The sequence below is a fragment of the Ruditapes philippinarum genome, unplaced genomic scaffold (assembly GCF_026571515.1).
Source record: "Ruditapes philippinarum isolate M1 unplaced genomic scaffold, ASM2657151v2 ctg6626_1_1_1_1, whole genome shotgun sequence".
Classification (NCBI taxonomy): domain Eukaryota; kingdom Metazoa; phylum Mollusca; class Bivalvia; order Venerida; family Veneridae; genus Ruditapes; species Ruditapes philippinarum.
In genome coordinates this window covers 15671-30382 of record NW_026860248.1, presented here as the reverse complement: position 1 = coordinate 30382, position 14712 = coordinate 15671, and the positions used below count along the sequence as shown (strand labels likewise).

Genomic DNA, 14712 nt, shown 5'->3' with positions numbered 1-14712 from the left:
TTTGATTGCAAAGTGTAAGGTAATAAAACAGTTATTTCATGGGTGTTTGTGGAACTGTCAAAACTGTTGTCCTTCGGTATTTGGCCTCTGGCAACATTTCAAAATATCATCTCTGATACCGAGAGACATCATTTTTGACTGTTCCAAAAACACAATAGTAATGATTTAGATAAAAAGAAGAAAAGTAATACTTTTTATAACTGACAAGTGATGTACAATTATATACAAGGGACGGTCAGAAAATATCCGGACTTTTCATGCTCCTTCCTTTCCACGTGCAGCTATATACACACATTATATATTGGTGAAACATACATTCATTCGCCAATAACGGGGTCAGTTTATTTTCAATGATAGTTGTGTAAACACAGTATTTTGCCCTCGGATATATGATAGGTGTTTCGTTTATCACGGACTCTTTGTTAGAGGAACAACGCTCTGTAATAAAGTTTCTGGTTGCAGAAGGTGAAAAGCACTGCCACATCTTTCAGAGGCTTAAAAAAAGATTTTCTGATAAATGAGTATCACGTTCAACCTTCTACAACTGGGTTTCTCAGTTTCGTGAAGGCAGAACAAGTGTTTTGACAGGCCTAGGACTGGGCGGCCAGCTTAGGCGGTGACCCCAACAATGTTAGCAAATGTTAAAGCTTTTGTCAACAAAAATCGTCGAGTAATTTTGGAGGAGGTAGCCAACATGTTTAGCATCGGTAAGGCATCGGCACACAAGATTTTACACGAACACCTAGGCATGAGCAAGGTAAGTGACAGGTGGGTGCCTAGACAGCTGTCCGCAGATCAAAAGACAACCAGAGTAACCAATGCAAAAGAACATTTAAGCCGTTTTAATCGTAAAGGAGATAAGTTTTTGAACCGCATTATCACTGGAGATGAGATGTGGGTTCATTATTCCGAACCTTAGACAAAAGCTCAGTCAAAGCAGTGGATACGAGCTGGTTCCCCACCTCCTAAAAAGTTTAAGTTGTCTCTTTCGGCTGGCAAAGTCATGCTTGTTGCCTTTTGGGATTCACGAGGAATGATACTTACTCATTTCATGCCAAAAGGTCAAACTGTCACCAACAAGTACTATTCTGAAATAATTCTGAAAAATCTCAGAGAAAAGCTGAAGCAAATGCGTCCCAGGTTAGCACAGAAAAATATCCTCCTTCTTCACGATAACGCCCCCTTCCATACCGCCGCAGCAACAGTGGATGTTATCTACTTCTACTCTTACAAATGGCAATTGTTGTCTCACCCTCCTTATAGCCCAGACCTCGCCCCCTGTGACTTTGATTTGTTACCACAACTGAAAAATTGCTGGCTGGAAAGAAATATAAGACCAGGGCGGCTTTGATATCTGCTGTTAAACAGTGCCTAAAACATAGGTCTACGTCATGGTTCACAGCGGGAATACAAAAGCTCCCACTAAGATGGCAAAAGTGCGTAGACGTAGGTGGAGAATATTTTGAAAAAGAGTAGAAAGATTTTTTTTTAAATGTTGAATGGTTTTCGAGAATGAGTCAAAAGTCCAGATATTTTCTGACCGTCCCTCGTATGTCATAACATTCAAATCATTTACAGTGACATTTCTAAACTCATAGTTAAACTCTAATTTAATTTGATTGAAAAAGTATTATACTATTAGACAAAAAATCATTTAAAACAAAACGCTTTCCTGTGGGTAATAATTATTCATCATATAAAAAATAAACAATGAAATATTCGTGTAACAGTCTCGGAATGTACAAGACCAATAAAGAGGTGTAAGAGGTATAAGAGGTGAATACTATTTTCATTATCTTTATCATTTCTTTTACCAATTTTCCATTTTTTTACCAAGTTTAGTGCCAAAAAGAAAGGTAAAAGCCAGGCCCCCATTATTCCTCACATTCAACCCGGGGATGGAAATATGACAATCGCAACTTTTCGGTCCTTTTCGTCAGACTTCAGAACAACATTAGTATGAATACAAAGAATGGATACGGTATACGATCTAGTAGGTTAAGTGACTAAACCTGTAAACAAATAGTAATTTAATGATGGGACTGTTGACTAAGTTGAATTAAATATATCCAGTAAACACACACATTCGTAGATATTAAAGTAACAGTACATTAATTAAAAACTTATTATTATGGTTGTAGAAATCGAACGTACAAAATGTGTACCGGTTGGTATCAAATCGGATTTGTCATTGAGCGTTTTTAAATTGAAAATGATTGCCTGACATATTTTTAGTCATAGTTTTACCGAAATGGACTTTATTTTCCCTTTGATGTTAAATATATATATTCGTTATACATTATCAAAGATAACACCCTCTGTAGAACTACTTCTCATCGTGTTAAGTTCCAGGTTATAATTGATAATAGCCGAGATTTTCAAAGTGGTTTTCATTGACCAATCCGTAATGTATAATAATTAAAGTTGAGAAAGACGTAAATGAATGCTAAAAGGGTAATGTGTATCACAAATAACAATTTATCAGAATTACTACTAAGAGTGAATTTCTAATTCCCGTATTCAAATTCCTGCACTTTTTTCACGTCGCTTTTCATTGGATAATCATGTCTTTTATATGATCGTACTAACGCTCTAATGGCTGCTCTCAATTTGTAAAGTAAGCTTGCTTATCATAAAATAGTCGCAGAGAATTTGACAGGTGATATAGCCGCATTATATCATAAACGATTGTTTCCAATAGAATTTTTGTCACGACTCGGCGGCTCAAATTATATAGTATATCAACAATTGTTTATGTAAGGCCATATAACCTGACGAAGTCATTTTTTTTCGGTTTTTTTATTTGCTTTTATGAGTGGTTTGTAAGGAGTTTGTGAGCACAAAAATTATTCTGAAAAGAACATCTCAAATTTGACTGATTCATCGGTCATAATTCTGTTAGTTATTTAACAATAAAAAGATGAATAAAGCGGGTACACGTGCAGCTTTTAGGCCTAAGTTAACTCTTGTAATTTTATGAAGTAAACAGCAATACACATGGAATGTTCCGGCGTTTTTTTAATTTACTTTTAAACATGAATATTTAAAAAAATGTCAAATAATGCTACAACCTATTTTAAGTAAACTGTTTATACTCCATAAAATATATACAAAATTGCCACGTTGCTTAATTCCAATATCAGAAGCCATACAAAAGTTTATACAATTTGTTAACACATCATTTTCCAAACAAACGGGTTATTTTTTTATAATGGCAATATGATTAGATTCCCATCTCAAGCTTTTTTTGTGGCAGGTGATAAGGTGGCGGAGAATTTATATAGTCATGAATGTGTTCTCCTTGTTGTTGCTTCACTGACAAACTTGGTGCGGATCTATTTGCTTTGAATCTAAAAATAGAAAATAATCCTTTAAACAGACGTTCGTCCTTTTTATTCGTAATATTTCAACATCAAATAACTTTACTTTCATTTTTGAATCTTAATGATGATATGATTCAATTTATAGTAGTACCTTAAATTAATGTTTTTTTAAACATTTGACAATCAAATAACAATTCATTTTCTTACTTTCCCGTCATGACCATGAACACAATGATGACAATACCGACACAGAGTAGGAGTCCTACCAACCCGACGCTTACACCAATTACAATTTCCTTTGAGTTTGATTTTCTTTCAGCTGAAATTCAAGATAATCGATTATTCAATAGTGCCATCCAAAAAATGAGACAATAATGTTTAATGGTTAAATAAAGGTACTCTAGATAACGTATATATAGTTTATACATAAAACGTGCTACTTTTATGATCTGCATTCATCTCATAAAGAAGTGAAAAAAAATTCCTAATAACGATATGTTGTAATTCGTCTCTGATAAATATGTTACAACTTGATATTTAAAAAAAAAATATCACTTTCCTCCTCGTTATATAAAATAAAAACTTTTTAATATGGACTTTTATTCTTTCAATAAATATAAAACATGCAATGAACTATACCAGATAATACTGTACTCTTTAGAATATGTGTAGAATTAATAATTCTGAAAATCTAAAGCAGATAAGAATTTTAACAGATTGTTTGAACAGATAACCGTTGTTTGTTTAGGAAATCATCCGTCCTGGTATTGTAATTATTAAGGATAAATTGTACATAGAGCAAAGTACTTCGGCGCGCCATCATAAGTTCTATCTATAATCAAACAATGGTCCTTCATCATTTTAAAAGGGCGTTTTGAGGAATACATGTCGTTAAAACAATTTAATGAAGATTTGGAATACAAAAAGTAAACTGTTTTTATTAAGGACTTTCAAAATCACGTAACCTACGTAGAATCTCTCCGGTGTGTCCTGAGACATTTGCAGTTGTTGTAAATCTGTCTTTGTTACCTAGGAAGAAAACACTTGAACACTTTTTTTTCTCAATCATTTTTGTTATAAATTAGTCATTATTAGTTTTGTGTGTTGTCAACTAAAGATGCTAGCTATAGGAAACATACTAGACAACATTATATACATGTAAAATTCAAGAGCATGTGACAGTACATAAGAAATATATACAGGTATAATAATTTCAATTCAATTCAGTTCAAAAGTTTATTGCATAAAGCATGTAAATACAATGCCTATAACACAATACAATTTTACATTTCATGATATGGAGCACAGAGGGTACATAAATGTTTGCACTTTAGTTATTTCGATTTTTGTAATTAAACAATTGCAAGGGGTACTTCATCTAATACACGGCTGATGCATTTAATAACAGAAGAAAGCCATTCTTCTGTTATCAGTTCTGGCATGACAGAAGTTCGAAAGTTAAGGCAACTACTTGACAGTTTGCCCAGGAACGATGCGGTGGCTGAACTGTGCTCTGATAAATTCAATGTGGCTCCAGTCAATGGTCCGGAGGAAAAACTACCAACACCACTACCACCATCAGATTATTTTTATAAACTTACATAGTTTATACACGGTCATAAATTGGTCAAATATCACACCAGAGTAAAAAGTGAAGTTGTTTAAAGGGTATAATTTTTTTCAGTTATGTTTATTCATTCTTACAAATGAATTTTAATATAACTATATGAAGAATTTTCTAAAATGATATAACCTTCTACCTTAACATTATTTCATATAATACAACAGAAATTATGATATTCCTTTTATGCGAGTAAAAATTGATAACCTTGACATGTGCCAAATAACATCAGTTCTTTTCTCTGTTTTCTTCATATAATTATAATTAAAGAAACGTAAGACTAGTTATAACACCAATATAAAGAATAACCATGAGAGGGTATGCAAAATAAATGGAGAAAGGAGGGTTGAAAAGAAGATTATTTATTTCTATGTCTGTGCAACGTTTAATCCAACACTTGTATGCTTGTAACATACAAGTACCAATATATAAGAACAATTTAGGCCAGCCGCTTGTTGAAATAGTTCAATTCTTAAAGCGAATATTGTTTATTAGAGTTTTGATGAATTTGAATTATGCAATTTGATTAGAAATGATGGCGTTTATTCACATAATATTTGATTTGATACTATATGAATTATTCAGAATCATATGAAAAAAGTGAGTTCGAAGGTTTTGCCTAGAACATAGAATGAATAACAAAACGTAAAAAGACATTATAAAAACTACGGGACGAACGACACAATTATATACATAAAAGTGGGAAAATCGTTGCATAGAAATAGTATAAACATTTGAAATCAATAGAAAAATATTCATTTCTGTCTACATCAGTAGCAAAAGAGAGGAGGATATTCATAAAAGGAAAAAGTCCTTCTTATGAAATGATAGTCAAAACATATTTATCAAAAACAAAAACGTATATCAGACAAAAATATAAACAGCCAAAAATATTTATTGCATCTAAACTTATATTCTTAAATGGAAGTTGATATATATCCGTATGAAAAAAATCAACACCATTATCGTTATAAGTATACTTTACCATCTGTTGACTGTAACGTTGTAGTTTTAGATACCCCTGAAACACCTGAATTATAAGTTTCCAAATCTTATTAGAAGCAATTATAATATTATTCATCGAAAAACAAATGTTAGTAATACATTTATAAATTATAAATTATCCCTTAGTTTGTATTTATTTGAAAAATAAAACCAATGTTATCATCTAGGCTCTGGTAAGCTTATATACTTCAGGTAAAGTTGGTCGACAATGACCAAGACGGCCACCACACATGTTTTAAATATGTTTTAAAATCTTGTTTTTACAAAAATGACTTACAGGGAACCACAGACAAAATTTTCATATCTTCGATTTCAATTTTACATCCAATATTCTATAAATTTAGATTTCACGATAGTTATCACAGTGAACTATGGGAACGTAAAAGAACCTGTCAATTGAGCGACTTAGACTTGTTTTAATCTTACAATACCCGCAATATCTAAAATTACTTCCAGGGTTTGTTATTGTCAAATGACTTGTTTTAAAACTTCGTTCAACATATGTAGATTTATTTATGTTTCAAACTCACATTATTAAGTATTTATACAAGAAAGAGAACATGTTGGAAATTTTAAAAACTTCATTTTACCTTGATTTCAGTAGATATGATAAATTTAATATTTTGTCATTCATTTGCCTGAATATCCCTTTAATAAACCATTACATATATGGGTATTATAAGTATAAAAAAGTTGTAATCAGTTTTTAAACATTGACGACTTGTTATGCTTTATATTTCTTTATTTCTTTTATTCATTTGTTTTCACATCTCTTAAGTCAGATAAAATTAAATAGTGTAGAGTTTTGACACCGCTCTCTTTACATTGCCCATTTATCACATAGAATCAACAAAAGTAGCTACATTAAAGAACGTTATGTCACATCAAAGGTATATAATTCATTGATAACATCCGGGACAATTTTTATTGAACTAAACAAGAAAATGGATATTAGCGCTACTTTTTCCGTTTATAAAGCAAGACTATGATTTTGTTTAATTTGAAAGTAAGTTAGTAAGTAAATATTTTATTATCCTGACATGTACATCTATTACAAAACATACCTACAAGAAAAATGAAACATTGTGTCCGGCCTCATGGGCCTATAAAAAACCAGAAATCATAATTATAACAAGCGTTATGTATTTACACATACTAGTACATTATGGTTTGCTCTCAAATACCAATTTGAGTCTGATTTTTTTTTATTTCTGACAAAATTAAAAAGGCTAGTTGCAAAGGCGACCAATATATATTATGTTTACTTTCTTTTCTAGTGGATTATTATTTCTAGTGGATTATTATAAAAAGTACTAATTCATTTCCTGAATAGAGTCAGTATCATATAAGTATTTACATATACATGAAAATTGTTAACACATTTGAATTATGTCACAAAATATTTAATACCAACATCTTTAACAGAAAATGATTGAAGAAAAATTGTTGTTTTGTAGATTTTTTGATTTTTATTTCATTAACCCACAACTTCATGAGCATTTTGTGAAAAAAGGCTGTTTTCATTGAAAGTCTCCAATTACAAGTTCAAATTTTGCTATAAAACTGTAAAAAAAACTGCTTCAATACTTATCAAACTTGGCACAAGTGTTGACTAGACCATTGCCTTTGCCACAACATGCTCAGGCCTAAATTTCCTGTTACAATGGCAGCGAGGGGACATCTCAAAATTGCTAAAAATCACTATTTTGCGTTGATTTTTTTTTCATCAAAATTGATTTAAAAGTGCTGCAACTTCTCAATGGATTGAGATAGAGTACAATGCTTTTCAGCGTTGGTTATACGTTACCTTTTGATCGATCTGGGGTCATTTTAGCCTCTCACTAGTCCAATTTTTTCTTGGCGATGAGGGGGACGGCCACCCCCTTCAAACCCCCCAAACAGGGGGCACATCCCCCTTCTGGCAAACCCCTGATATATCTTTTGGTTGGGGCCGCGCCGAAAAAGTGGTCAAACAAAAACAAGTGTTGAGGGCCTCAATAAGGCATTTTTTCACCATTTGAGACAACAAAAAAGGTATGAAAAAGGCGTTAAAAGGCGTGTATATCGCGATGGGTTAACAGAAAATGATGAAAATACTTGAAATTGCCCAAATCGCGTTTTACATGTTTAAAGATGGCCTAACATATAAATTGAAGAAAAATTGTTGTTTTGTAGATTTTTTGATTTTTTTCAGTAAGAAGCGAGATCGGAAATAAATAATAGATCAACAGGGTATTTAATTTTCTTATATATATATATTCATGTTTATTGTGAAACTTTGCTTATGACGAAATGACGTTTGTGTATTTAATTTGCCTGTGAAAGTCAGCTTCATTACATGTTTGAGAGACAAAAATAAGAAATAACAACTATTGGTTGATTTATATATAGGAAAACCAGAAAACGCGGGACGAACAAAGGATGCAATGTGGAAAACGTCGATTTTGAAAGTTGAAGACATACAGTGTTTTTTCTATCTGTTTTCTATCTTTAATGTGACTGAATATCATATTATTGTGTGCCCATATAATGTTCGTCTATGTAAGATTGAAATAATATGATAGGAGTTGTTATTTCTTAAAAAATATCTCAGAAATGAATCAAGCAAACCTCTTTCCGGCTTTACAATAAGTTTGAAGATTTGATAAATCTTTACATAATACCACAAAGAATGTCAGACTGAAAAGATCACATGATTAAATAAACTTGACAATAATTTTCAAGTTGCATTTATCATGATGATCAACCACAAGAATAAATCATTTGAAAAGATTTTCTTCCGTTGCAATTTTTTTTTTACTATTAAAGTATTCACGTAATTGATGTCTTTTGAATCGATTGATGTAATGATATATAGTTATATGGCTTTATTACAAAGAAATCAAGTGAGTCATGTAATAAACTACGAACATATTTTATCAAAATGTAACAGAATCTCTTTATAAGCCAAATACACTAATTATATGACATTGGGTGAAAAACGAAAAAATCTAGCCATACCTGGTACGGGTGTTGTCGTTGGCGGTTCGCAAGGTAAATCAGATTCTAAAATGGTAAATCGATTGAAGTTAATAAAATAATATCAATTGTTAGTTCAAGTACAAACATGATAAATTTTACAGAGCCTTTTGATATCCGGTTCTATCGCATCCCATATAGCATTTGTGTTTCTTGTTTGCAGACGTATTTATGTCACTATTTCATTCAGTATCAAGAACGATGAATTTGCAAAATAATATATTTAGTAATACAATAAATTCCTTTTAAATTATTTTCTTATTTACTTTTTCAAATACATGTATTCGCTTAGTTTGTATTTATTTGAAAAATAAAACCAATGTTATCATCCAGGCTGTGGTAAACTTATTGATAAGACAACACACACATAACAAATCAATTATTCATTAACAACTGGTTAAGCTTTTTATACAATCTAACACTGTATTAATTCCTTCTTTTTATACATTCATACTGAATTTGATTACTATTTTACTGGCAAATACATTTTCAAATGAGCTTTAAGTGAAAAATGATCCTAATTTCCCTATTCGCATGCATACTGCCTCTCAGAAATGGGCACGGACAGAAATGGACGAACGGACAACGTTAATCCAATACCCTTCCTTTTTATCGGTTTCTTTATTGTAAACACGAGCCAAATATGTCTTTCTTTCTTGCATTAATGATCAGAAGAATTGAGATGTAAACATTATGTTGTGAGAGAAATGCTATATCAAAAAACATCTTGCATATATGGTACCGTACAACATTTGTGCAAAAGGGTATGCCACATCTTAGTGTATTTCATATAAAATAACGTGAAATTAAGGGTCTCAATATGAGTTATTTAAAAATGACTTTGCCATTCATTTTACAATGTCTCAGTTTGGAAATTATAAATAGTTATGTACATATACGTATATACAAACGCAGGTGTTGTCCAATTTAAACGAAAATAACTTACCAAAGCAATATGCCATAGGACATGTTGTGAGAGGAACAAAGTAATACACGAGAAATGTTGAGCAGTTTTTTATCTGTATTGTCTTGCTTTCGTTGCAGCATATACTTCCAAACTTAATACATGCAGTACGGTTGACAATTCCATCTTCACGAGTTGGGAAAGTACCTTTTGAAGAAAGTTATTTCTATATGTCTTGTTTAATTTTACATATAATGTTACATTCACATTGACTCCCTTGAGTAAGTTTGTTTTGACATATTGTCAGATAATTTTGCATTTTAACACAGAATCTGTAGCTTTTATTATACCTTAGAAGAAATATTTTCAAAGACAGAAATATGAAATTTTACAAAGAAAACGTACCGTTTACCCATGCCGGATATGTAACCCCGCAGTAACCCAATTTTGGACAATGGTTGAGAACTGTAGCGTTTTTAACAATGTACCAGTTAGATTTAAAATACATATCACATGTCGATTCTCCGTTTGATTGGCATTTTTCGTTTCTGGCGCCAAAGTTATTCTGTGGAAAGAGGACATGAGAACTTCTGTCACATGGATCTTCTATAGAAACACCGACTGAAAAAGAGTTCAGACGAAGCATTTATTTAATAGAACTTGAACATTCCGGTAATTTATCAGATAGTTAGTATATTGTAGACCTAATATCGATGGCTCCGCGCAATACTTGTCTAAATAACATTTTTGCCTAAAATTGCTTTTTACATAATTTGATAAATTAAGTCAAATACACACTCTCGGGCTAATGTAGCAAAACTTACCCTTTCTAATAAATTAACTTCAAATGTGAAATAAAAGACTGTCTCGTGTAGTTTTAATTTCATCAGTGCAATACTGTATAAGTCAAACTTACTTTGATCTTTTTTGCGTTGTAAAATACGTCAGTTTCATTACAAAATGCTGTTTCATAGAAAATGTGAAAATTCATTATAACACCAACTATATTCTTTTATCAGTTCTTTGTATTAATGAACCCAAAAAAATCCAAAAAAAGTGCAAAAGTTAGTTGTAGCCAATTAATAAAAAAACAAATTGCAAATTCTGTACATGTACACAACAAAGCCTTTGAACATGTTGTTGAAATAGAGTAAATGAAACAATTATTTTATTTCTGAATACATGTCATCATACTTGTTTTTAATACTGTTATTAAAATGTTTAACAAAAATGCATTTGAAAAAAAAAACTTATTTCCAATTTTGTGTTTATGAAATAATATCACTTTACAAACATCCCTAGCATTTTTTTTAAACATTTTATAGTGCTTATGTGCTTTGATATTTCGCTAGGTTTCGGACATTTATGTAAAGAATCAAATTTCGATACAGACTATCTTCCTTTGTTAAAGCAAAGATTATGAGACCAGTAATTACAAGAGTGGTGTGATACTATTTTAAATCAGCCAAAACTTTGCTGCGTTGTTCTTTATATAAGGAACTACGTCTAATAAGTTGTACTAATTATGCCTTTTTGTTTGAATAGATCTTTTTCTGGTGTCGTCTAGTAAAATAAAATACTGCTGCTAAAGCTGCTCCTTAAAGATTTGTTAATAGATAGTGCCATTTTAATATAAACATAATTCACATATGTCAACCATATCTTATTGCTGTATGTAATATTGATGTAATTACACCTTATTTTTTATATATTGTATACATATATATATTGTCTTGGTCAGAAGCATATTACATGTCGATTTTGCCGATTTTGTGAACTTGTTTTTAATTACACAAGATAAATGTATAACAACAAAAAAGCGTATTACATCAAAACTAGGTTTTCTACTATTTTGCATAATATTGAGTGATCCCTCGGAAGCATACATTCCTCACACTCTTTAAACTATTTCCTGATAAAGTCAATGTTTAAATATATGTCGATTTCCTATAATCTACGTAAGATATATTTCTTTTTCCTTGTTGTTTTTTTTCTTTTTTATACTCCTTAATTAACTTTTTTGCCAACTTACAAAATTAAATAAAACTGAAATATGTTTAGAAAATTTGTATCGGTCAAAAAACATCTTAAGGTATTTTAAACAAAATAAATGCATACCGATACAAAAAAACAACGGAGAAATTCATTCATTTATTGACGATTCTTGTAAAGTATGTATAATTACTTACAAAGTTACAACAAAAAAACGCAAAAAATACACAAACAAAAAAACAAACAAAAAAACAACAAATAGATGTAGATTTAAAAGTATTATCATATTAAGTACCTTTATTTTATATCTATATCTTATATGAAAAAAAAGATATCAATTTCCTTTGAAATTTCACTCTTTGATCATATCAAAAGATATGACTGCATTGTCAGTCAACCATGTTCATGACAATTTTTTATCATGCTATATGAATCAAAACATTTGCATTTGATATTACATGTAGCTAGCCTGCATTATTCATTATTGAGATATTATTGAAATATGAAAATTCAAGTCTCTGTAAATTTCTTCTCTTGACATAGTTTTATTTCGATCTATAAGGTTTATTTAAAACGAAGTGATTTAGGTCCGTTTCCAAAAAAATAAAGAGTTTTAGTCTAAATCTAGTAAAATTTGTACTGCGCTCAGAATTTCATAAAGTTTCATAAATTTCATTGCCATAAAGGTCTAAGTCTAAAAAACTTGAAATATTGACAACTGGCATTTTTAAATAATTCATGTAAACAAAGAAAATAAAAGTTTCTGATTAGATAGTTTATGAATTAAATGAGTTATCTTCTATCGTGTCTAACTTCATTTCCTTTTCAGATGGTCACATGGTTAAAAGTGGATAGATCTGACAATGGGTACATTTTCAATAAGTATTTCAAATTTTGAAATATAACAAAAGAAATATATCCATAATATATTTTTAAAATATATTATTTAAAAATGTTGATGATAAAGTTCTAAGTGATTTAGTAGAAACATTTATATGATGAAAAATAGTTTTTCTATTACATTTTATTATCTGGTATATAAATATCTGAATTTCAGATCATTTATCTTACACTTGCCAGCAACATCCATGGACACGAATGATTCTTTCGTGGCATAAAGAAATATATCTAATACTAAATACTATTCGAGTAATAAAAAAAATCTGTATTACAGACCATTCATTAAGACCAAATGATTTACATGAGATGATGCATGCATAACGTTAACATTGAAGATAAATATTGTTACTGTTTTCAAGATGCAATTTGATGTTTGTATTTTGTATGTTGCTGATGAACTCAATTTCAATTGACGTATGAATTATCTTAATCAAAAACTTTATTTTTTTTGCCTAAATACTCATCATTCGCCTTTTTACAATGTCGAATTATTTGATATTTAAGAATCCAATGTTTAAACATAAAATATGTACATGTTTTAACGTTAAAACACAAATATTTTCTATGATAATTCATATTTCCAGGTATTAAATGAATTTTTGGTAGTTTTGTTGCCAATGTTTCCAACTTTGCAAAAGTGTCCTTACTGTTACATATGTCATGCTTCAATTTAACAACCAAGTTTTATATTTTGACAGCTTTAACATCATCTATGAAAATTATCAGTATATTCTATCTGAATACAAAACAATTATTTTATAAATTAAAACATAAGTTTACTTACTGTTTAATAGTGTTAACAAAGATAATACTTGAAAGAACGCCGAACACATAATCATTTTTTTTCTTTCTATAAGTTTCTTCCTTTTGTTCTACATTCATCCCCAAGACTGGAAACATCGACATTGCATTATTACATCTCAAATTATCCACCATGTTTGCTGTCACATTTACTGCGTATCATCGATCAACCGCGTGTGTGTTCGGTCAAAGCAAATAGTTATAAGATTAACCTAGAAAAATTAAAGTGAAATAGGCAGCAATCGGCATGATTTATAGAATTTGAACCATCGTCTTTATTGAATTAGCTTTTAGATTGAGAACATAAATCTCTGTAATACTGTCACTAATAAAGATTAAAAGTCGCATTTTGCTAAAAAAAGTGCGGGTAATCCAACAAAATTGCAAACATAAATTTATGTAGTAATGCATAAAAGTATTAATTATTCAGAGTAGTCTTTGATAACTCATAGATGAAAAAAACTCTATTAAGTTTTATTGATCTTTAACTTCATGCATTATTTGATAAAATCGAATTCTTCTATACATAAATCAGATATAAAGCCTTCTTATTAATTGTCTAAGATAAACGATTATTTGAGTATTGCTATGTGAACTAAGGTAGTTCGTCCTCTCGCCTTTACAATGACTTATCCCTTGACCTAAAGCTTGATGTTTTTGAAACATACATGAGTATTTTTACAGTATTGTTTGATTATTTTGAAAGTAGAAAGGTGCGAAAAATATGATAGTGTGCAAGGGAAAAATAAATGTGACAAGTGTGATTCTATGACACTTGAAGAACTCAACTTTAACACAAGTTTTCAGAGATAGGAGGAATGTGTTTGAATGCTGAGATGAATGTGATCGCACATGTCAGAAATAGGACGAATGTGATCCATGTATGACTCTCCGCTGGCTAATGTAAAGAACACGCATTTCACGCAAGATATACATTTACCGGCATATGATTTTTATACTGTTCATCAAACAAATAGTATTTCATAATTGATATATAAAACACTTATAAGAGGAAGTTATTGCCTGTTATTTTATTTATATCCGAAAAAATGCATAAAATGTGCAATTACCAAAGGCAGTTTTTCATTTATATAATTAATGAAACAAAATATACTTGTGTTTTACAGCAGAAAGTCTTTATATGGTGA

General features: G+C 30.5%; 1 protein-coding gene across 4 annotated transcripts; it reads right to left on the bottom strand.

Annotated features, from left to right (window-relative positions):
• Positions 1-1775: 1775 nt before the first annotated feature.
• LOC132759383 (oncoprotein-induced transcript 3 protein-like) lies at positions 1776-13693 on the bottom strand. Of its 4 annotated transcripts, none has more exons than XM_060751147.1 (8): positions 13548-13693; positions 10277-10492; positions 9914-10078; positions 8950-8994; positions 5930-5974; positions 4293-4352; positions 3531-3642; positions 1776-3350 (listed from the first exon to the last, which is right to left on the bottom strand). In XM_060751147.1, exons 1-8 carry the CDS (start codon positions 13600-13602, stop codon positions 3224-3226), a joined length of 825 nt encoding a protein of 274 aa, XP_060607130.1. In that variant the 5' UTR covers positions 13603-13693; the 3' UTR covers positions 1776-3223. The 4 variants fall into 4 exon arrangements, with proteins under 4 accessions (XP_060607130.1, XP_060607131.1, XP_060607133.1 ...); XM_060751148.1 differs by having other exon boundaries at positions 5930-5965; XM_060751150.1 differs by lacking the exon at positions 4293-4352.
• Between the last annotated feature and the right edge of the window lie 1019 nt (positions 13694-14712).

Excerpts from the sequence above, each read along its gene's own strand:
- LOC132759383 (XM_060751147.1), bottom strand. The coding sequence starts at position 13,602 with ATGATTATGTGTTCGGCGTTCTTTCAAGTATTATCTTTGTTAACACTA. Across the intron at positions 5,975-8,949 it reads AACGACAACACCCGTACCAG|GTGTTTCAGGGGTATCTAAA; the intron begins GTATGGCTAGAT and ends CTTATAATTCAG. Across the intron at positions 3,351-3,530 it reads TTCATGGTCATGACGGGAAA|ATTCAAAGCAAATAGATCCG; the intron begins GTAAGAAAATGA and ends TTCTATTTTTAG.